The 25,147-nt window shown below is 34.6% G+C and overlaps 2 protein-coding genes across 5 annotated transcripts; both read right to left on the bottom strand.

Moving 5' to 3' along the window:
• Positions 1–440: 440 nt before the first annotated feature.
• On the bottom strand, positions 441–5,341 carry LOC100265028 (extensin). Its single transcript, XM_059734485.1, has 4 exons — positions 4,229–5,341; positions 2,829–2,917; positions 828–1,435; positions 441–714 (listed from the first exon to the last, which is right to left on the bottom strand). The coding sequence occupies exons 1-3, from the start codon at positions 5,288–5,290 to the stop codon at positions 856–858; spliced, it is 1,731 nt and encodes a 576-aa protein (XP_059590468.1). The 5' UTR covers positions 5,291–5,341; the 3' UTR covers positions 441–714; positions 828–855.
• A 2,253-nt stretch (positions 5,342–7,594) lies between these two features.
• On the bottom strand, positions 7,595–24,872 carry LOC100242739 (RNA-binding protein 2). 4 transcript variants are annotated; one of them, XM_019216724.2, is made up of 8 exons: positions 24,769–24,869; positions 24,546–24,616; positions 10,544–10,677; positions 10,157–10,442; positions 9,974–10,035; positions 9,794–9,875; positions 9,038–9,189; positions 7,595–8,008 (listed from the first exon to the last, which is right to left on the bottom strand). In XM_019216724.2, exons 2-8 carry the CDS (start codon positions 24,607–24,609, stop codon positions 8,003–8,005), a joined length of 786 nt encoding a protein of 261 aa, XP_019072269.1. In that variant the 5' UTR covers positions 24,610–24,616; positions 24,769–24,869; the 3' UTR covers positions 7,595–8,002. The 4 variants fall into 4 exon arrangements, with proteins under 4 accessions (XP_019072269.1, XP_019072268.1, XP_059590803.1 ...); XM_019216723.2 differs by having other exon boundaries at positions 24,546–24,619; positions 24,769–24,865; XM_059734820.1 differs by lacking the exon at positions 7,595–8,008 and having other exon boundaries at positions 8,845–9,189; positions 24,769–24,872.
• Positions 24,873–25,147: the final 275 nt, after the last annotated feature.

Below are 25,147 nucleotides of genomic sequence, written 5' to 3'. Positions count from 1 at the left end.
AATTTTTAGAAACAAGTTTTAAAAATTATGACCAAATGGGGCCTAAGTTTTGAAGAATTTGTTCTTATAAGTTTTTTTTTTCATTTTTTTTATTGTTTTCTTTGTAAATATTTTTAAGTAATAATTGAAAATATAAATAATACTTTATAAACTTTTATATGGTACGTAAATATTTAACACTTTAATAAAATTATTTTCCATATTTAAGTTTAATTCGATTCAAATAATTAAAAATTGTTTTTAAGATCGAGTTATTCTCAAAAACGATTTTTTTAAAATGTTCCAAACAAACCCTCAAAATCTATTGAAAAGTTAAACATATTTCCCAAGGACATACAAAAAATACTCCCAACTTCTCCTGTTCATATTAGGCATTGAATAGTTGGGCCCCTAATGAAAGTAAAGACTAAAAAGAGATAAAAGTAAAACTGGAAAGAGAATTTGAGAAATTTATTTTATTATAAAGTCAACCCGGCAATGCAAAAAGGTTGAAATCTACACGTATAAATATCAAATACTATTTCTCTAACACGGAGAACACTAAAGTACATGAAGCAGTGTAACTGCAATTCAGCCATGTGAATGCATGAAAATGCAGGCCAACTGCTTTATTATTCGTGTCTAAGATTACAACATGAATCAAACATGGAGAGCAGCAACCCTTCCTTTTATTTATTTTTGATATTCGTCTTCTTCTTCGTTCCAACTTCCAACCTGCAACAACTTCTATGTCAGGTTTTTGCCACTGCAAAACCTATGGATTAACATAAAACAATGCAGAATTCAGAAATGGAATTTATGGAAAAAGTAGAAAATATGAAGCCCACCTTAATGATTGCATGCAGCAGAACCACTCTAGTAGTGGTGAGGGGGAGGGGGAGGGGGTGAAGAGTAGTAGTATTTGGGAGGTGGTGGTGGAGGAGACTTGTACTTGTAAACTGGAGGAGGTGGTGGCGGGGATTTGTACATGTAAGGTGGTGGGGGTGGGGATTTGTACTTGTAAACTGGTGGTGGTGGGGATTTGTACTTGTAAACTGGTGGAGGAGGTGGTGGAGACTTGTACTTGTAAGGTGGTGGTGGTGGAGACTTGTACTTGTAAGGTGGTGGTGGTGGAGACTTGTATTTGTAAGGTGGTGATGGTGGTGGTGGGGATTTGTACTTGTAAACTGGTGGGGGTGGTGGCGGAGACTTATACTTGTAAGGTGGTGGTGGTGGGGGTGGAGAGTGCACTGGAGGAGGAGGTGGTGGGGATTTGTACTTGTAAACGGGAGGAGGTGGTGGTGGAGACTTGTATTTGTAGGGTGGTGGGGATTTGTACTCGTATTCATCAGCAGAGGTTCCAGATGGCAAACTGAGATACACAATCACCATTACAAGAGTGGCAAAGAGAGAAGCCATTGAAGACCCCTTCGCTCCCTTCCCTCCACTTCCCATTCTTTACTACAAAAAGGAAATTTGACTGAGCTATGCTTTAAGGCCACCACCTCCACCCTTTATATAGCTTACTCATTTACCTTTCTAACACTTCAATTCATCGTAGTAAAATCACTCCAAAACACCCAAACATTAATTTCTACTAGTAAAAAAAAAATAAAAATCATTGCTATGTTTGAATGGGTCATTTTATGATTAATTTTTGTTAAGAAAAAAAATTTATATAAATTAAGAAAGAAATTTGAGTTGGATGAAATTGACTTGGTGCATCGGGGTGATCGATGGAAGCTGCAAGCTAAAGAATAAAGTAGTAGTGTCGCCATTCCATCTAGGCTTCCTGGTGCAATTTTTCAAAGATAAAGACTTCCATTCCTATATATTTCTTTGTGAGAGTTTCAAAATTTATCTAATTAATTAATTGACTAGTTCATATAGTAATTAATAAACGTACGACTAATAAAAAAGAAAATGATAAGCCTTGAAAATGTAGTTTCTCCTACTTAACTACCTACCTCTTTGTATCATTGACAAAATCGTAAGCTCTATTTAATTACTTTGAGAAAATTTCAAATTTTTTCTAAATTTTTTCCATATATTTTTTTAACATTTACACAATTAGGGTTTATTTAATATCTGTTTTTAAAAACGGCTTTCTATTTTTCAGAACAAAAAAACCAATAGAACACGTTTGATAATCGGAAATTATTTCTATTTTTTATTTTTAAGAACAAAAAATATTATATTTTTAAATAATATCTTTTTAATTACTTTCACTTATTTTCTGAAGATTATTTTAGAAAATAATTATATCATATAGAATTGTTAAAAATAAAGTACTAGATATAAAAAAAAAATAAAACATATTTAAAAATATTAAAAATAAATTAAAAACATTTTAAATTCTTAAATAGATTTTTGTTATACAAAATGTTAGATAATAACTTTCAAAAACTATTTTTTAGAACTACTTTTGAAAGTAGTTACCAAATACACCCTAGCAGCTTCACCATAATGTATTCCTTCACCATGCGGCTGCCTGCCGGCAGCATCATTAATTATATATTTTATTATCATTAGATGGAGGATTATGATTTTTTAATTAAACTAATATTATGGTTTAAATTACATATGAATAAATAAATAATAATATACAGGGAGGTGTAAGGCATTCCAGCTAGCATTACTCGAACCATTTACTAGCTGACATGGGTGGTCCATTTTCCAAACAAGATCACCTTATTATTGTCCTCATTACATCACTCGGCTAATAAAACAAACACATATGTTACCACAAAAAATCTTATTTACCAATTTCCCCTCTGCTACCTAGCTATCTAAGATTCATGTTTAGATTCTAATTCCCTTTTCTTTTCTTTTTTTTATTTAAAATAGACAATTCACCGGAGACATTTATTCCTACTGTCGGCCAAGTAAATCCTGAATTACTTGGTCCTGTTTGGGAACCCATTTTTAGAACTGTTTTCTGTTTTTTAAAACAAAAAACATAGAAATACATTTGACAACAAAAAATTATTTTCTATTTTTTTTATTCTAAGAACAAAAAATAGAATATTTTCAAATAACATCTTTTAATTATTTTATATTATTTTTATTTATTTTTTTAAAGCTCTTTTAAGAAATAATTATACAAACATTTAGATATAAAAATTATTTTTAAAACAAATTTAAAAATATTAAAAACAAGTCAAAATATTTTAAGTTTCAAAATAGACTTTTGTTTTACAAAAATCAAAAAACAATTTTTAAAAATCATTCTCAAAAATTAATTTTCAAAATTATTTTCAAATATAGTTATCAAACAAGCGAGAAGAAAAAAAAAACTGAAAAATGAAGTCAACATTTCTTATTTTTAAACATTTGGAAGTTTCTATTTATGGCTGTAAAAAGAGTCAGACATGAAATGGTGAATAAAGAATTTACAGAAGCTCATATTTTCTTCTTGTCAACATGTTTCCTTTTTAAGATGGAAATTAGGAGAAAATGAAATACACCAGACCCATTACCATTAGGGTTAGGTGTTGAATAATTATACACATGCTAATGAATTAGATGCACACCCAGTGAAAAAGACATATCAAGACAGTATCAAACAAAAATAAAGGGGAAAAAGGAAAAGAAGATAAGGTACCACGTGAAATGTATGGCAGATTAATTTTCCCTCTTGTTGAGAGAGAAAATCAAATTTGATAATTGCAAATTTGTTACGCTATTCTTTTTTAACATTTTCTTTGATTAGTTCACAAAAAATTTTAATGTACATAAAAGATAATTAACATTTTGTATACGAATCTGTTCAAACGTGAGCTTGCGTATGAAGGGAGAGAGAGTTCACACAGGGGGCAGAGAGAGAATTAATTTGAGAAAGATATTGATGATCTTATTATAAAATCAACCTCAGCATTCGCCAAAAAGGTTGAAATCTACGTAGACACACGATTCGTCTAAACACGCAAAAATATATGGACCAGTGCGACGGCAACTTTGATGAATACATGATGATAATGCTGGACCCCTAGTTTATTACTTTTCTATTTAACACAAGATAACATCAATCAAACGCAGAGACTCGCTTTCCTTCTTTGTAAAAGCTCTGCAGCAAGCCCCCTTTTCTTTATTTTGAGATTCTTCTCAGTTCTGCTTTCCAAACTGCAATATATAGTACATAAAGCTTGTGTCATTAGTCCATTTTCTTTATCAGGTCTTTGAATCTGGTGAAATATAATTAAAATGCAGTAGAATTGAAGCTTACCTGAGTAGTTTGAAAGCGGTTCTAGTAGTGGTGAGGAGGAGGAGGTGATGCATAGAGGTATTTAGGAGGTGGGGGTGGTGGGGACTTGTACATGTAGGGTGGTGGTGGTGGAGAGTAGTACTTGTATGGCTTCTTGGGCGGTGGAGGTGGTGGGGACTTGTACTTGTAGACTGGAGGAGGAGGTGGTGGAGACTTGTATTTGTATGGTGGTGGTGGTGGAGAGTGGTACATGTATGGCTTCTTGGGTGGTGGTGGTGGGGACTTGTACTTGTAGACCGGAGGAGGTGGTGGTGGAGACTTGTACTTATATGGTGGTGGTGGTGGAGAGTGGTACATGTATGGCTTCTTGGGTGGTGGTGGTGGGGACTTGTACTTGTAGACCGGAGGAGGTGGTGGTGGAGACTTGTACTTATATGGTGGTGGTGGTGGAGAGTGGTACATGTATGGCTTCTTGGGTGGTGGTGGTGGGGACTTGTACTTGTACGGTGGAGGAGGAGGTGACTTATACTTGTATGGCTTCTTGTGCGGTGGTGGTGGGGACTTGTATTTGTAAACCGGTGGCGGTGGCGGAGGAGACTTATACTTGTAAGGCGGGTGGTGTGGTGGGGAGTAGACTGGAGGAGGTGGGGGTGGAGACTTGTACTTGTAAGGTGGGTGGTGTGGTGGGGAGTAGACCGGAGGAGGTGGGGGTGGAGACTTGTACTTGTAAGGTGGGTGGTGTGGTGGGGAGTAGACCGGCGGCGGTGGTGGTGGAGACTTGTACTTGTAAGGTGGGTGGTGTGGTGGGGAGTAGACCGGAGGAGGTGGGGGTGGAGATTTGTACTTGTAAACCGGCGGCGGCGGTGGTGGAGACTTGTACTTGTATGGTGGGTGGTGTGGTGGGGAGTAGACCGGAGGAGGTGGTGGCGGAGACTTATACTTGTAAACAGGTGGAGGGGGAGGTGGGGACTTGTAGTAGTAAGGCGGTGGAGGAGATGAGTAATGGTAGTTTGCAGAGGTTTCAGAAGGCAAGCTTAGGGAAATGGTAACCACCAGAAGAGTGGCAATGAGAGAGGCCATTGAAGGCCCCCTTCCTCCTCTTCCCATTTTCAGTACAGAAATGGGGGGTTGTGTTCTGCTCTGAACCAGGCCTTCTCCACCCTTAATATAGCTTAGGTTTTTACCCTCTCACAGATTCACACCTCACCCAATCAGTGAAAAAATTACTTTAAAAACACTTGTAGCATTTGTAAATGAATTTGGGTTTGAATTGGTCATCTCCTTTTAAAAAGAGAATGGACCACTCATTAAGATATGAGTAGGAAGAAATTGGCTTGGCTGTGGGGACCGGTTCTATTTTCTAGATATGAAAATGAAGAGAGAGAGAGAGAGAGAGAAGGTGTGCATGCAAGCTCAGCAAAGGAATAAAGTAAAAAGGTCGTGTTTTTTTATGCAATCATTCACAGAGAAAGTCTTCCTCCTCGTATAGTCGTATATACTAGAGAAATTTGAATTTTTGTCTTTCTCACCTAAATTTTCCATGGTTTTTTTAGGGTGCAGGTACCAGGCGGCCCGACTTCACACCCACGGCCACTATCTCCCGTCTCTTTCCCTCTTAACCGGAGTGGTTTCTCTTCGACTTTGTTCACATTTTACATGGCTTTATAGCTTCCATTTGAATCTAATAAATTCTTCCTTATTTCCCAAATAAAAAAAAGGATAAATATGAAGGGTATGTAATTTCTTTGCATAATATTTGAGGTATAAATCATTATTGTAAATCAAGCCGTTCATTCGTTCGGGGAAACAAGAAAAAAAAAAAAACAATTTGAGGTTTATTTGAAAACATTTCTAAAAAAATTTAAAATTGTTTTTTTAAATTTTTAAAATAGAAAACTGTTTCTAGCAACCAAAATAGTACCTTATTTAATCATATGTTTAATAAAATTTCAAAACAAAAATTGAATCAATAGTTAGGCAAGCCCTACAAGAAAGAAAGGATCAAAGCACTTTAACAAAGCTTTTTCAAAATTTATACGTTCATGTGGCTTAAAAGTACAATACTTCGAAAAAAATAATAGAAAGAATAAATATTGTGAAGAGTAGAAATTGAAATTTAAAAAAAAAAAAAAAAAGTCAAACAGTGAAACAGTGAAACCTAAAACACGTCATGGATGCCAGTCCTGCTGTCCTTTCTGCATGAATCACCTACTACCATCATTTGGGTACGGAAAGATTAGGTTGAGATAAAGAAAGGTGAAACGTAAAGTAAAAGTGGCTTTAGGCATATCCAATTCGAGTATAAAAAGTACAAATCAACATTCCAGTTGTTACCACTTACTTCTCACTACTCACTACTCACTACTCACTTAGTGCTGTACCTCTCTCCTCTTACCTACTATTCTGTTTAATTCTTTGAAATTCTTGCAGTTGGGTAATCATCACTGTCAATCACAGCCCCTCGTTATATTTTTGTTTATGTCTAAGGCGCATTTATTCACTATTTAGTATTTATGAAAGGAGAATATTTGAGCAGGGAGCCCATCAGTTAATAAATGGACCTATCAGTAATAATAACAGAAATATGTTACAATTTTTATAAATACTAGTAAAAATTAAAAGAGTTCATAAAAAATAGCATGGCTATTGAATCAATTTAACCCCATCCCCATCTAAGTTACTTGAATATGGGCATGCTGCCTATATGTGATAGCTTCAAGCTGATTAGCAACAGTCCAATGAGTCTGAATCAACCCATCTTTTCGTAATAATTTATCTACAGCACGGTCCTTAGAAGTCCAAACTCTGAACCTAACGTGAATATGAAACCCATAGTAACAACTCGCAGCCATCCATGACCATATGAGATATAGAAATGCCCAATCCAGCTGACACCAAGTAGTATCCCTTTGTTTTTTAAGGTCAATACTCCCCAAGAGGCGGTATCAGGACCGATCTAACTATAATTATAGTAGACATAAAATATAAGATGCTCAGATTATATGGGTCTGGCTGGCAGACATTGTGTGTGTATATATATATTCCTAGTAGTAGCATATAGTTGTAATAGGAAATGTATGAAAGGTGGATTGCATAACAGACATGTAGCGATCTGTGGTTGACTAATGGAGATGTATAGGCACGTCAATTCCACCACCAAACACTGAAGAAAAATCAGATGCAGTTAGGATCACCATTCTGTGAAGACTAATGAGGTGGGACAGCTTGTATAATGTCACCATCTGCTTCGACACCAAAGACATTGTTGTCATTTGGGAATCCGAATTCGGAATTCGTCGCTATCGACGTTACATTCCAATGAATGTATCATCACAACCTTAATGGCAAAGGTCACATTTTCACTGGTTTCACATAGGCTTTAACAGAAAATATAGAGTTTGATGCAAAGGATTCAAACACACCCAGTAAGTTTAGGGTTCTGATTTTTCTTGGTTCCATGTCAGAGGAGGAGGAGGAGGATTTTAATAGGTACCTGTTCACTACAATGGATTACTGGCATGAATGGATCCTACATATATAGGAGCCAGTTTCACAAAAAAAGAAAACATATGTAACTTTGGATTGGTGATGCTCAACAAAACCTTGGTCAGCCATTCTAATGGCTGCGGAAACTTGTCCTATGAAGTAAACTATATCATGTAAAGCCCAAAACTATTCTGTGTTTTAACTCGAGCCATCCTCCATCAACAGCTCTGATTGCATATGGTTTGGAATTCCCAGACTGTTTCCAATTATTATCCATTAGCCTTCTATTCACTACCAAATAAATGATGCAAACTTCACATCTCTACGTCTTCTTCAGCGCTACAGAAAGAATAGGAAAAAAAAAAAATCAATTATTTAAGCCATATAAAATCTCTTAATGAAAATCAGCATCAACTGAAAAAGGATTATAGTAAAAAATATAAACTACTGCAGCTTTCAACAAAAAAATCCTGATCAATTTTTATGAAATGAAAGCAAAATCATGATCATCTGGAAATTCAAAGCCCAAATCTCAGCAAATTCCATGCAAAACCGGATTCCTCTTCCACAATAGCTTACAACACGAAACCTATTGCATCTTCTGTCTGAAAAACAAATCCTATTGTATCTTCTGTCTGAAAAACAAATCAATGTTGTCTTTTGTTTCTCTTTAACTTTTAATCCCTTTTTTAAACAAATATGTATATACATATATAAAAGGGAGGGAAATAGAAGACTTCCAACAAGACATCCAATTAAAAAGAATAAAAATCGATCTGATTACGTTCTCATCAATCATCCATTCATATAAAAAAAGAAGACTTGCACTTCCCTAGGTGAAACCTGCCTACAAAGCGTTTAGAATAAGAGAGGTTTGAACAAAATTCATTGAGAGAAAGGATTCAAAGGATATAGTTGAAGAATTTAAAAAAAATTTAATTCCTTTAAAAAAAAATGTTGGAGTTTCATAGGGTTGGGATCTCATTGAAATAAATGCTAAGTTCTCTATCTTCCTTCTCTGCAACTCTGTACGTGTTCTTCTCTCATTTATTCTCTTCTCCTATCTAGTCCATCAATCATTGTCAACTTTTTTTTTTTATTTTTTTCTTTTATTTGATAGTTTTTTAATAGTGGAATCTTCTCGATTTTTATAACGAAATTATTGGCACTTATGGTTGGAAATATAAGAACTTCTCAAAATAGAAAATTAATCTCTAAATATTGTATGAACTGACCAAAGAAACTAAAGCAAAGCCATCGTAGAAGATATAGTGTGTGGGCAGGATTGAACAATCTAGATTGCACAATACAGCTATGTTTATAATTTGCCAAAGAACAATCTATGAAAAAATATATAAAAGTACATACAAGTACATGAGACTTCATTCTGCTTGGGCGCCCTCTCTTGAAGCTTGTTTTGCGCTTCCCACGGGATCCAGAGCCAGACCTTGGATCTGGGTACTGAGAAAACTGCAATCTCATTTGGGCAGAATCACGATCATGTTCGCTGATCTTATAACCTGTGGAATCGAACAATTAATTCAGGACATTGCTAGACACCAGTAGCATAAGCAAATGAATCAACCTAACACCATTTAAATCTACATCTTGGTAGGTTCCCCTTAAGAGATACCCTAATCCATTTTTTCCTCAACAGTAAGCATTGAACCCCCTGCCCTTCCAGATTTTCTACCCCTTACAGGTGAGGTAGAACAGCTTCCTAGGAGTATCATGATTAACATTGGTTATTATAATCACAACTCCCTTTGAATAGCATTCTTTATCAGACAACACAAGCAAATATGAGAATTGTTTCTCTGGCCCAAATAATAGTTCTCATCTACATCTTTAATAGGCAGCAAAAGCTTAAAAATGATTGCATAAATACAAGGCCAACTAAAATCAAGAATAATAAAGAACATTCCTATAAAGCAGAGAATGCATAATAACAATTGTGATCACCATACATCTTCATATATACATATACATACATACATATATATATATATTGCCCTACCATCTTCATATACACACACAGTACACTACAATGACAGAGATTTCCCTTCCAGTGGCAGAAACTGTTGGAAAATTTATTCATCAAGGATGAATTGGGAAAATGATCACCTTGCAAAGCACTCAATGCAGTTGCAGCACAGGCTGGGCTTGTAAAATCCACGAAACAAAGGACAAGAGGATCTCTACCACGCTGCAAAACAGTATGAAGAAGAGAATCACAGTGATGTAACGAAAACTGACTAGCCAAGTGGGCCTAGGACAGTGGAGTGTTTATTACAAGTAACTTACATGCTTGGATTCTTTGCTCACGAGTCTTACTTCTTTATACCCCACAAATGGGCGAAAAATATCTAGGATTGGGTAAAGGAATGTCAACAAATAGCAGCAGGAGGGTTTAGATTGAAAGAATGGGATGAAAAAAACATGAATCACAATAATTCCTTGGCAATGTTATAACATCTTGAAGGATACGAGCTACTTCCCTCCTTGTGCTGTCAGGAGGAAGCCCCTCAACATAAAGAGTGCTGGATGCATCAGGAGGTAGAGGAGCCGTTTCCCGGCTTGGTCTGATAATTGCATCCAGCTGATGACCAAAACGCCTGCCTTGACCACTTGGTGGTAGATCAGAATCCAGGGCCTCCAAATGATCCATAACAGCAGGACCAGAAATTGAAAGACCAGATATTGCTTCACCAGTTGCTGTTCCTAACCCAACCCCACGAAAATCACTAGCTGCTCCAGAAGTAAAAGAAGGAATCTGCTTCAAAAGCAATAGGATGAATGCTTTAGCACACCAATAGGTAGATTAGTTACATGTCTGATTAAAATGAACATAGGCTCAGGTTTAAGAGCACAAACATCCTGGAAATATTGGTCATATGCCAATCCAACAGTCTTTGAGTCCTTTACAGATCGGGGGCCACCAAGATCATCACCTTGAACTAAATAATTATGGACCTCATTGCCTGAAGGCAATCCAGAATATGGGAGATCTGCAAATGTCGAAAATAAAGGAGTAAATTTTGTACTTATGTTTCATTTTATTTAGCATGGTGATGCAGTCATCCAAGCAGGAATAGCTGAAAGGAATTCCAAAAGTCTTCAACAGCAAGAAGGATTCAGTTTCACTTCTTATAATATGTCTTGCACTAGACGCGTATATGAAGCAAACTCAATACTTCAAATTTTTTATTGATATTGTCTAACACAGTTGAGCAAGGAAAGGCATTTAGAATAGGGAGTGTGATTGAACATGGTCTAAAACACAGTTGGGATACCTCTATTCCCATTTAAATAAAGAGAACAGCATAGGACTAGTGAAAGAGATACGAAACCTAGGCTACAGTAATAAACACAGCAGTTATAAATGTAATATCTTAAAATGACAGGTCAAATTTTTGATAGCTAGAAAAGAAACCAAGTTACAAACTTTAAAAAATACAAGCAGTATGGCTTAAAACCCTTTTTTTATATATAGGAAAGAAAGTAACATATTAAAAGGCATGAAAAAAAGGCACACAAAGTACACACGGCACATACAAGTGCACTACAAGGCAAAGAACAAGAAGAGAGAATAAAATCAACCATAGACATGGATCCATCCTTTAAACCCCCTTTGACCCACTCCAAAAAATTACACATAAAAGATGATTTGAACTCTAGATCCAATAACTCAGCATTATCAAAAACCCTCCTATTTCTCACTTCTCAAATAGTCCAAGACAAACACAAAGGAGCAACTTTACAAGCTTTCTTCCTCTTCTTCCCAGCGAAATGTCCATGCCAGCTTAGTAATGTTGTTTTAACTAATGAATGTAGCATATATGCAATTCCAAACAAGGAGAAGACCAAACTACCATAAAATTCTTCCCTTAGTACAATGAAGGGGTTTGTGCTCACCAGATTCCTCCTCACCTTTACATATAAAATTGTTGAATTATTAGGAGTTTGTTGCTATGTTTTTCTGTTATTTGTTTCCAATACATCCAAACTGATTACTAATCAGGTTGAGCTATCTAGGTATACTGATAGTTAGGTCCTAGAGTTGTGCTTGTTAGTTTAGGTCCTAAAGTTGTGCCTGTTGGTTCCAGGATTCTTGGTATTTAATTACATGGTTAAGCTGTAGATTTAGCCTATTTATTTATTTATCAGTAATTTTCTAGTTGAAAAAAAAACTAACCAAAAACTATTTTTCCTCCTATTCTACATTCATGGTATCAGAGCATAGGTTGTTTTTTGGGAAATCGTGATAGCGAGAACAGCCATGACTGGGCAAAGGACTACAACATCCACAAGTGTTGCTAGTACAGGTACACCTCCAGTTTCTACTGTAACCCTTAATGAAGTTGAAAATCCATCTCTTCAATTGATCGTTCACAAACCGAACGGTAAAAATTACCTAGAATGGGCGCAGTCAATCAAGCTTATGATCGATGGCAAGGGAAAGCTAGGTCACCTGATAGGCAAGACAACAAAACTAGCAGACAATGATCCAACATTGAAGACTTGGAGGTCTGAGAACTCGTTAGTGATTGCATGGCTTGTCAATTCCATGGAGCCAGCAATTGGTATGACATATCTGGTTCTCCCTATTACAAAAGAAGTCTGGGAAGCCATTCAAGAGACATATTCAGACCTGGAAAACTCATTCCAGATTTTCAAACTAAAAACAAAGTTGTGCCATTCAAATCAAGAAAATCAAGAGGTAACAGAGTATTATAATGAGATGAAAGCACTATAGCAGGAGTTTGACCTATGCTATAATGAAGTATGGGACTGCACAAAGGATAGTGTAAGGTATATAAAAAGAATGGAGAATTACAAAGTGTATGTGTCCTTAGCAAGACTAAACAAAGACCTAGATGAGGTTAGAGGTAGAATTCTTGGCAAAAAACCACTACCATCTCTTAGTGATGTGTTTTCTAAATTAAGGAGAGAAGAGGGTTAAAGAAAGATGATAATGGGAGAAAATAGTCAGCTTACAATTGAAGTTCCTGCCCTAGTAACAAGAAACAATCAATCTGCTCAACCTGGACAACCACAGCAAAATTGAAGAAGTGACAAGATCTAGTGTGATCACTGCCATAAGCCTCAACACACTAGAGAAACATGCTGGGAGTTACATGGAAAACACAAAACTGAAAACCGAGATCATTCAGTCAAACAAACCATGATCCAAAGGCATTTCAAGTAGCTGAGGAGTGTAGTGGCTTGGGAGGAGCCGCAGAGATGTCTTCTTTCAGTAAGGAATAGATTAACTATATACACTTTATCAATCCACAAAATTCTCAAATAATGTGTCTTCCTCTTGTTCTTTGGCCCAAAAAGGCAACTACTGTTAAGTTGTTACATTTAATGTACTTGCTACTTCTAGTTGTCCATGGATCATAGATTCAGACGCAATTGATCATATGATCGGGTGTTTTAAATCATTTTCCTCCTATAGTCCATATGTAGGAAATCAAAAAATCAAGATAGCTTATGGTTCTCTTTCAACAATTGTTGGGAAAGGATCAATAGCTACTTCAAAATCTCTTGTCCTTCATGTTCCAAATATTTCTTGTAATCTATTATTGGTTAGCAAGCTCACTCGTGACTTAAAATGTGGTTCTTCTTTACTCACTATGAATTTTAGGAAATGGACTTGGGTAGGACGATTAGCAATGCTAAAGAAAGTGATGGACTTTGCTACTTTGAAGATGGAAGTAACTTGTGTGGACAAACTCATAAGACTCAAATAACTAGTCTTAAATCATTTTTTGAATCTAGTAGCAATGAAATAATGTTATGGCATTTTAGGTTAGGCCACCCTAACTTTCAATATTTGAAGTATTTGTTTCCAAATTTATTCAAAAATAAAAATTCCTCTTGTTTTCATTGTGATATTTGTCAAATTCCAAAACATTATCGTGCATCATTCCTTATGCAACCTTACAAGTCTTCTAAACCCTTTACTCTTGTTCATAGTGATGTTTGGGTCGATATAAAGTTCCAACAATTTCTAGAAAAAAAAATGGTTCTTAATGCTAACTGATAATTATACATGTGTTTGTTGGGTTTATTTGCCCAAAGAAAATTCAGATGTTGAACAAATTTTTAAAAAGTTTTACACTACGGTAGAAACTCAGTTTCAAGAAAAAATACAGGCGTTTAGAAGTGACAATGGAAAGGAGTATTTCAACAAAATATTGGGCACATATTTCTTGGAAAATGAGATTATACATCAAAGCTCTTGTTTTGATACTTCACAGCAAAATAGAGTGGCGGAAAAGAAAAATAAACATATTTTAGAAGTAGCTAGATTTTTAATGTTTACAATTAAAATACCTAAATACTTGTGGGGAGAAGCTATTCTTATTGCCATTTATTTGATCAACAAAATGCCCTCAAGAACTTTGAATTTTAATACACCAATAAAATGTTTAAAGAGGGTTTTCCAATGTCATGTCTAATTTCTGCTTTACCTCTTAAAATTTTCAATTGTGTTGCTTTTGTACATGTGCATAATCATCATTGTAGTAAGTTAGACCCACAAGCATTGAAATGTGTTTTTGTTGGATATTCTCCAACACAAAAAGGGTACCATTGTTTTAATCCAAAAATAAAAAAAGTATTGTTACTATGGAAGTCACATTTTTCTAAGCTCAATTTTTTTAATACTCCTCTTCATTGGGAGAATGGTTATGAAGGCTCATTACTTGAATTGGAGGGGAATGACATGGTTTCTAATAAAAAAATCAGAATTTTAAACTTCTGGCATGGTTTCTGATAAAAAATCAAAATTGTTAAATTCTGATTTTTATAGTGAATCCGAATGTTTTAATGGACTTGGATGCTTTACATTTAGAAGTAAGACAGCCTATTTCAATGCCCATAAGTGGAGTCCATACTAGAACAGAAAATGATCCAGGAACTAGGAAAAAAGGCGGATGTGAAATTGTCTACTCAAGGAAAAATCTAACTCAAGGGAAAGATGCTATTACAACTTTACAAGGCTAAGAGTCCAATCTGAGACCAGATCCGAATGCTATAGAAACTTCAAGTCCAGGTACTTCTCTTGATTTGTGTCACTTCTAAACCAAAAACTGATTTCTCTATCAATATTCCCATTGCTCAAAGAAAAGCTACTAGAACATGCACTAAGCATCCAATTTCCAATCATGTGTCCTATAAAAATCAGTAACCTTATTGTATATTTTTAGGTTCATATTTTAGAGCTTCCTGTATATTTTTAGGTTTTATCTCACAACTATCTAGTATGGATGAAGCTAAAAATATACAGGAAGCTCTAAATGTTCCTGAATCGAGAGAGGTTGTCTTCAAGGAGATGAAGGCTCTTAAGAAAAATGGCACATGGGAAAAAGTAAACTTGCTTGAAGGAAAGACACCGGTGGGGTATAAATGGGTCCTTCGAATGTTATAAAGTTAGGTTGGTCGCGAAAGGTTTTACACAAACTTATGGGATTGATTGATTATCAGGAGACCTTTGCTCCAATTGCAAAGCTAAATACAGCATTGGTTGTAAACTTAGAATGGCCCCTACATTAGTTAAATGTCAAGAATGTATTCCTTAATGATGAATTAGAAGAAGAGGTCTTTATGGATGCTCCACTAGGATTTGAGGACAGCTTTGGAACCAAAGTGAGCAAATTAAAGAAGTCACTATATGGCCTAAAGCAATCTCCTAGGGCACGGTTCAAAAGATTTACAAGGTCTGTTAAGAATCAAAGCCACAGTCACTAGCAAACTGATCATACCTTGTTCATAAAGCATTTTGGAGATAGTAAGACAGCTATTTTGATCATCTATGTGGATGACATCATTCTTACTGGAACTAATGACATTGAGATAGCTAGATTAAAGAGGAGCCTTGCAGCAGAGTTTGAAATTAAAGATTTGGGGTCTTTACGGTATTTCTTGGGAATGGAATTTGCTAGATCTAAAAAACGGGATCTTTATTTCACAAAGAAAGTATGTTTTAGATCCACTTGAAGAAACAGGAATGAGCAGGTGCAAGCCAAGTGATACTCCAATTGGAGCAAAATCACAAACTTGGAGAACAAACCGAGGGAGTGTTTGTTGAAGTAGGAAGGTATCAACAACTAGTAGGGAAGCTAATTTATCTTTTCCACACAAGACCTGACGTCGGATTTGCAGTTAGTGTTGTGAGCCAATTTATGCATTCACCATATGAAGAACACTTTGAAGTTGTGTACCAAATTATAAGATACCTGAAAAGTACACCAGGAAGAGGACTTTTGTTCAAAAAAGGTAACCAAAGAAATGTGGAAGTTTTCACAGATGTTGATCGGGCTGGTTCAGTTACAGATAGAAGATCCACATTGGGTTATTGTACTTCCCTTTTGGGGAATCTTATTACATGTAGGAGCAAGAAACAAAGCGTTATAGCTCATAGTAGTGTAGAGGCCGAGTTTAGGGCTATGGCTAGTGGAGTAAGTGAGATTTTATGGCTGAAGAGAATTTTTGATAAACCAAAGTTGAGTTGAGAACCTCCTATGAAGCTCTTTTGTGATAACAAGACTGCAATCAGCATTATAAACAATCATGTTCAACATGATCGTATGAAGTATGTTGAAATTGATAGGCATTTTATCAAAGAAAAACTTGGAAGTAAAGTTATTTGCATGTCGTTCATTACCACAAAACAACAGATAGCTGATGTCTTAACCTAGAGTCTATCCAGGCCTAGGTTTGAAACTCTTGTTAGCAAGTTAGGCATGGTGAATATCTATGCTCCAACTTGAGGGGGAGTGTTAAATTATTAAGAGTTTGTTGCTATGTTTTTCTGTTATTTGTTTCCAATAAATCCAAACTGATTACTAATCAAGTTAAGATATCTAGGTATTCTGCTAATTAGATCCTTGTGCTTGTTAGTTCCTAGTTTCTTGGTAGTCAGTTACATGGTAAAGCTGCAAACTTAGCCTATTTATTTATTTATCTGTAATTTTTCAATTTAAAAAAAAAAAACTAATCATAAATTATTTTTCCTTCTATTCTGTGTTCAAAAACATCTATTCACCAAAATTCATCCTCCATTCTTTAAATTATCCGTAATTCAAACTGGTTCCCAAGAAAAAAAGCTTAGTTTTGTTGGAACCCATGAATTCTAGATAACATCCACCAAAAAATATTTTGGTCTCCCATGATCCAAACCAAATAATAGGACTTGAATGAAAAGTTGCCTCTCTTCAAGGCTATCCACATTGCCCCATCTTTAGCATCCCTTCTTATTGATTTTCCTCACAATCTTAGAAAGAAAATTGCAACACCATCCAACTCCCGCTCGTGTAAATGTTTTGAGAAACACAAAGTCCAATGCCAACCTTTGTTAGCCTACTCTCAAACATCAACTACTCAAGCATCCTATAAGGTAATTATAGCATACAACTACGGGAAAAGAGACCCTCAAAGAAGTTACCCCACATCATGTGTCCTTCCAAAACTTTACCTTCCTTCCATTGCCCACAACATAACGAAATCTTAGTTTTGAACACTCCTCACCCTATCCTTGTTGCCTTCCACGGCCCTACACCATACCCCTTCCTCACCTCCATAGAGTAACATCCTCCTTCTTTCACAAACCTCCCTATAATAACTTGCTTCCAAAAAGACTTCTAACACAAACCTCTAACAACACTTGCTTAGGAGAGCCTTGTTCAAAACAAAGAGATCACAAGTGTCCACCTCTCCTTTCTTCTTTGACATATTGACTTTTGACCAATTCACGACATGAGGCTTTTTATCAAGAGTTCCTCCTCCCCATAGAAATCCCTTTGAATCTTTTCCAAACACAAAAACATTTGGAAGGAGGGTTTACCAAATGCAAATTTAAGGCTTTAAAAGAAATTTTAATGGTTAGACCATGCTTTAGATGTATAACAAGAAACCGAGTTATAGTTTCAGGACTTTTTTTTTTTTTTATGATTACAGCTTAATAAGTACGAAAATTAGGGTTCAAACATTTGCAACCAAGGTCTATCAAACATGGATTTGAGGTTATAAATGCATTTTGAATGGTTTCAAGTTAACTCAAAGGTAATAAGTGGGGTAAAAAACTTAATCAAGAGGTTTGGACACCATGTACAAATATTCAATTGACAATCAACTTCAACTAGTCGAAACCATAGTTCTGATAGGCATAAGGCATTCTTGAGGTGCAAAGATCCCTCGGGGCCTAGGCACAAGTTGCAACCTAATGTGTGCACATGAGCAAAGTGAGGCATAAGCTGCATAACAACCAAGGGCATATGTGCAATTTTAAAATATTGTTTAAACTTGTGTGTGTGTGTGTGTGTGTGTGTGTGTGTCACCAAATATGATCCAAAATCCAATCCAAGTAACAAAAAAATCAAGATTTCAAACATTTAAAAGAAGCATCCAACAAAAAGTAATGCAACAATGCAAAATTTCAATAGAGTAAAAAATTTAAGAATAGAAGCATAAGAAAACAGAAAACAAAAACCAAAATGGATGTTCAAGAGGGTTTAGGTGCTAATAAACTAACAAATTGGAGAAGAATATAACACTATTTAGCATTGACATCTGTCAACACAATGTCACAAGCATAAACATATTTGCCTTCAATATTTCCCGAAAAAGAGAGCAAAACAACATTGTTTTGTCCTCCCCAATTCAGTTCAAAAAAAGGGAGCCAAAACGATGTTGTTTTGCAGTAAGTTTGAAGGGAAAAAAAGAAAAAAGAAAATAGACAAAGGGTGCCTCTTCAACAAAGGTCGCACCTTGGCAGGCACTGCACCCTAGCTAGGGAGTCATTGCACCTTGGGCCTTTGCATGCCTAAGAGCCCCCTTTAACAAATATGATTGAAACAATAGTTGGATTGATGATACAAAAGTAGTCCTTCAACAATTATGGTAAAAAGTTCCAAAAGAGTGCTGATAGGCATAAAATAGTAATGTTTTAAATACCGAACCAAACCATCCGGTTCAACCGGTAGGAATGTCAACTGGCGGCCTCTCCAATCCAGTTAACTGGATTGAACTACTCCTTCATTGGACCGGTGTTAAACCATCCAAAACAACAGTACGGCCATTGAACCGGACTAACCATCCGGTTTCCCTTGAACCAGTCAAGGTTAATTTGACCAAAATCATAATGGACCCCCCTCATTTCTGGCCCAATGTGCCTTCCAGCAAGAGCCAACCGAATGTCTGTCCCAGCTCCAGCCCAACAATATGTTTGTAACTTCAACGATAAACAAGGTATTTGTACAGGAAATATAGTTTGTAGACTTCCGATGTGGGATTGCTTATAATATTATAAGGAAAAGAAACTTCTTTGCATGTTGGGGGCTTGAACCATGAATCTTGGATAAAAAACACAGTGATTGTACCACTGGTTTATGCAACGAACTTATTAAATGTTTCAATAAAATAAAATATATAAATTATTGATGTTTTTTTTCAAATTTGTATCATTTAGGGCTATTTAACAAATATAAATATTTACATTCACAATTATTTTTACAATGATAAGTATGAAAATAATATAATAATTTTTAAAAGTTTAAAATAATAAAATAGATAAGAGATAAAATTAAATATTAAAGTTTTCTTTTCATCTTAAATAAGTTTTCATAGTTAAAAATTATACATATTTTATTTAATAAAATTTATTATATTAGTACATTTATATTTATCATTACCATTTAATTTAACGTATCAAATATAAAAAGGAAATATTATTAAAAAATTTAATTATATATATTTTAAAATTTTTAATTTTATTTTTAATTTTAATAATCTATAAATTATATATTTATTACGTCACAGGTTAGACCGCAGATAACCGTCGGTTAGATAGTGGTTTAACTGCCAGTCCGATCATTGAATCCTAAACCGGTAACTTTTCTAATTTAATAACCGGTCCAGTTTTGATAACATTGTAAAATAGAAAGTTCAAGTGCAATTTTAGTTGGTTTGAGTTCTATGATAAATGAGAGAGAGAATGGAATACTCATAAAGGGATTGAATTCAATTCTTCTAGTGGATTGTCAATTGTCAATCTTCATCTAGTTAAAATAATAATACCAATCAAAAATTTGAGATTTTAAACTTGATTGTTTGGTGTAATAATGCCAACCATAATTAAAGCGATTTTTGTTCTAATATATTAATTATTCATTATGCCAAACTTTATAGCGTACTAAATTGTTGACTCCTCTCAGAAACCAAATATAGCTTCAACTAAATAAATAAATGGAAAAACTAAACAATCAAGCCATCTGGACATTTAGTGCTTCATCCAGACTCTATATTTTTTAATATACTCTCCTATACCAAACTGTTTATTTCCCGAATGCATTCCAATAATATCAGGGACATGTCATAGAAATTTGGAATGAAAATTCAATAAAATCTACATTACTCAACTGTTTATTTCTTATCTGTTCCAATAATATCAAAGACCCCAATATAAAAATGAGGGAAAAAGCAACCATTCTGGAGTCTGGATATCCCCACATAAAAAAAATAAAAATAAAATAAAAATCTATTTCCTGAGGGGAACTCAAACTTTGGAGCTCTCACTCCCAAGCAGAAGCATCAGCCAGTTGAGCTGTCTGGGGGAGCGCTATTCTATAGATTCTTTCGTGAATTAATCTCTTTTAGTGCTTCATACTGACAATAGATGTAAATTAAATACACTCTCCTATACCGAAACTGTTTATTTCCTGAATGCATTCCTATTAAATCAGGGAAGTCATACAAAATTGAAATGTAAATTCAATAAACTTTCCTATATTAACCAACTGTTTATTACCTTTATATTTTCCAATAGTATCAGGGATCTAATAGAAAAATGAGAAAAACAGCACCCACACTGGACATGTCCACCCAAAAAAAAAAAAAAAAAAAAATCTATTTTCTGTGGGAACTCGAACCTTGGGCCTGCTCTTTCCAAGCAGGGGCACCTGCCAATAGAGCTGTCCTGGGAAGTGCTATTTTATTGCTTTTGTGAGTCAATCTCTTTTAGTGAGAAATTTAACTAGATAATTGCCCCACAAAAGTAATGATGACTGATATCATGCATCAAAAGAGAGGCAATATAATGTGCATCTTTGGCTTTTAGTAGAAAAGAATTGAAAAAAAAAAAACAAAAAAGAAAAGCAAGCCCAAAGCAAGACACTCTTTGAAAAGAAAACTTAATGAAAACTAATAAAGGGCACATAATACATTAAGAAGAGTTGTCTGCACATGCGATAGACACCAAAAGGAAAAAATAATGAAAATAGCCACATTTTGAATTCATAAAAGTTTTTTACTGCTAATGAAACCACAGAGAATCAATTTACTACCAAAAAGTCAATGGACTCCTCTCAAACACAGTAAATCTAAATGAGATATTCAATTTTCATAGGACAACCATCTCCAAGATAAATTGAAAACAATGTTGAGACGGGCAGGCAGGAGTCGTATTTCAAACGCATTGTTTTAAAAGGTGCAAGGTGCGCCTAAGGCGCAAAAGTCTCCTATAGCTTCAGCGTAGGGTGCAGCACAGGGCGTGCACTTGAGTGAAGTGAAATGCAACATAGGATGCATATCAATTTTATAAAATATGATTCAAAATCTAATGCAATCAATAAAAAATTTAAGATTCGAAACATTTAAAAGAAACATTCAATAAAAAAAGTAATGAAATTATATAAATTTCAATATACAATTAAAATTTTCAAAAATAAAAGTGTTTAAAAAAGAAGAATAAAAGTCAATAAGGCACGCCTCTTCAATAAGGTGCATGTCTTGGCTAGGAAGAGCTATAACTAGGGAGTGGTTGCGCCTTGAGCCTAGGCACAGCTCAAGGTGCACTTAAAGCACACCTTTTAAAACTATGTTCAAACGCAAACCACTGTGGCAATATGATCCAAAATGGCCATATCTTAGTGTGAAACCAAGGTTTGGTTAATCTCGATTTTGATGATAACAAAACAAGGTTTAAAACTAATGATTATATTTCAAGTGTAATTAGGCAAGACAATTTCCAAAGTGGCAATTATAAAGACAAATCAAGCTAAAGAAAAATCATGAAGAAGAAGAAGACCTCAAAGATAAGTATTTTTCAAGACCCAAGTTTCATAAAATCTCCTTGTAAGGTTGTTAATGTACTAAGTTCTTTATGCATTACATTCTTTACTTATGCACCAAAATCATCCAAGAGTTTTATCATTTTTAAATCCTTTAAAATTGGATGATTTCATATTTTTAACTAAAACCTTACGTTAAATGTTTTCCAAACTTGTTTAAGAGGTTTTAAATTTAAAAAGTTGGTTGTTGAGTCAAAAACGACTCAACCGGTTGAACCGGTTGACCCCCACCTCAATTGGTTGAGGTCCAGTCAAGGGGCGGTCGAAGTCCAACGGTCACATATCAAACATTAAATGCTAACGACTAGTCAACTGGTTGATCCTCAGCTCGACCAGTTGAACCCCTAATAGCTAGTTTGACATTTTTCCTCTATAAAAAGGCTCCAATCTTCATTATTTCATGAGCTTAATCTTCCAAAACCTTTCTTGAATATATTTGAACATTGGGAAAGTGCTTTTGAGTGCACCATTGTTCTAAAAGTTGCATATCATTAGTACACCATACAATCCTAGTTTTCTTGTATCGTTTGAGCCTAAAGTTTTGTACTAGGATTTTGTTAAATTATTTGTATATCTTTGAAAGGAAGAATCTAAGTGTGAGGTATCACTTAGGGATTCTCAAGTGTGGGGTATTACTTGAGAGGTTGTTCAAGAGTGGGGTATCTCTTAAGGATTGTAAAGGGTGCTTGGAGCCAAAAGCCCAAAAGAGTGAATTGGAACCATGATCCAATTGTATTGCTTGAAGGTTTGGTTTGAAAGCCTTAAATTAGTGGAACCTCAAGCTTAGGATTGAAGCTAGAGGAGAGTGGATGTAGGCCGGGTTGCGCCAAACCATTATAAAAATCTTGTGTTTATTTTCTCTCTTCCCTACACTTTTACTTTATATGTAATTGTTTTTATATTGTTTTATTATATATTTTCATATAATTGTCTCTTGCATTCATACTTTTAAATTTTCAAAAAGAGACAATCACCCTATTCACACCCCCCCCCCCCCCTTTAGGGTGATTACCTTAGATTGGATTAGCCTAATTTTTCTAACACTTGGTTTATAAAGACTCTTGAAGATTTCCAACAAACCTGATTCATTTTTTCCCTAATCCATATAAAAATGAAATTATTTCATAAAACAGAAATTTCTGGGATGCAAATGAAACATTAGATCATTATATTTACCAAATCAAGTAATACATTATTGGCATATCTATACTTATATAGATAGTAGCTGAGCTGAACTTTGTAGTCATAGGCTCACAATCATTGCCATCTTTCCTATCTTAAATTACAAAAGGCACCAAATTTCAAGTTCAGAGATGTGTACATAAATCCATGATTTGGAACCTCAATAAAGCTGATTCCTTCTTATTCCACAAAAATTCAAAAACACTTTATATAATCAGATAATTAAGTGTCCATTTAGATATACTTCCTATTTGCTATACGTAAAAATAGAAAATGGTAGCAAGTTCTATATAAAATACGAAAACTCTTAACAATTTTAAAATTTGTTAAAGTAATTGTTAAGGACATAAGGTAAACGGTAAACCTATACTTTTTGTATAAGAGTTTCTACATTTTATATATAAGTTATTACTACTTTCTATTTTTAAAAACAAAAACAAGAAGTGTATCTAAATGGACACTAAATTATTTGATGATTTAAATATATATATATATATATATATCATGATCAATTACTTCATGACCAGATAATTGATCAATAACCCTTTTGGTATATATATATCATGATCAATTACTTCATGACCAGATAATTGATCAACAACCCTTTTGGTATATATATATCATGATCAATTATTTCATGACCAAATAATTGATCAATAACCCTTTTGGTGTTTGCAATAAAATCAATGATTCAAAAAGATTGAATAACCAACAATTCTAGCTCACTATGGTCAGACTTGAAATGTTGCGGCAGTGTGCAACGACAACCTACAACCAACAACCAACCTAAGCAAAAATAAAATATATGGTCTGTGTTAATGTGACTAATAAGAAAGGCAACAATAACATGAGTTATGGTAAGATCAGTATGGGCTTACATTTTAACAGATTATCTGTACCGATATATATATATATATTGAAAAGGAAAACATTGTTCATCTTGCCAACCAATAATTTTGAAAATCCATACGCTGGTTGAGTTAGGTTGAGGTCACATACATACATTGCCCAAGACCAATTCAACAAATAAGATAAAATTTTAAAATTTTCTAAAGCTGACATGTTAACAGAACAATTTTTGTCCACAAATATGAAATTTGTACCAACCAAACACATCGAGTTCAATAAGTCCAACACATAGACTCAAAACCAAACATAGGAACTCCACACCCATCATAAATATCAATTCCCGCCATTACAGGCTAGCGGTTGAACTTGGAGGGCCCAATTCCAACTCCACTGTTTGATTGCTCTACACACCAACATACTAAGAGTTAAATCCAAAGACTCAAAATCAACGACAATTCAAAAACAACAGTAACATTTTCAAATTCCCCATACTTGAAACCGCATCAAGTCCAACATTCAATTGAAAATCCCAATTCAACACAGTAGATTCAAAATCACAAACAGAGTGCAATGTAATAAACACAAAAACAAATCAAAACAAACAAACCTAAATCAATTGCATGAAGTTCATAATTCCAATCAAATATCATCTAGGTTCAAGTGATACAAATTAAACTGAAAAAAAAAAAAAAAATGAGGAGAGGGGAAACCATAGTCTGATCGAGGCCGCTTGGGCACGCCAAAGTATTGCCTACTCCAGAACCTATCCGCCATCCCAGGTCTTCTGTAAGACCAATCAAAATCAATCAATAAATATAAAAAGAGAATAACAGGGATGAATGAAGGTGTTGAGTTGACGGAGATGGTTGAGATTTGTAATGAAAAGGAAAAAAGAAAAAAAAAAGAAAAAAAAAACCCGAAAGAAGAATGTACCTGCGATGGTGGAATTGGGATTTTGCTGAAACCCTAGCTGTCCTCTCCTCTGCGCTTGCTTAGATTTTCAAATTTATGGCACACAAAAATGAAGGGAAAAATATTAATACTGGGTTTTTTTCAATTAAAAAAAAATTGACGTGAAAATATTAATATTACGAAAATGAAAATGAATAATATTTGTTACTTTTATTACTAAAATAACGAATATATAATTACAGCCCAAAAAATATACACGAATTGTACATTTAAAAATATTCAATTTAAAATATACAACAAATTTTTTAAAAAATATATATATATATAACTAAAATTTTCCAATGTGATTTTAAAGAAAAAGTGATGTGGATGAAAATCGGAAGGTCTGAAAATTTTCGTC

This window comes from Vitis vinifera, chromosome 18 (assembly GCF_030704535.1).
Source record: "Vitis vinifera cultivar Pinot Noir 40024 chromosome 18, ASM3070453v1".
NCBI classification, from domain to species: domain Eukaryota; kingdom Viridiplantae; phylum Streptophyta; class Magnoliopsida; order Vitales; family Vitaceae; genus Vitis; species Vitis vinifera.
This window is presented reverse-complemented; position numbering and strand designations above follow the sequence as displayed.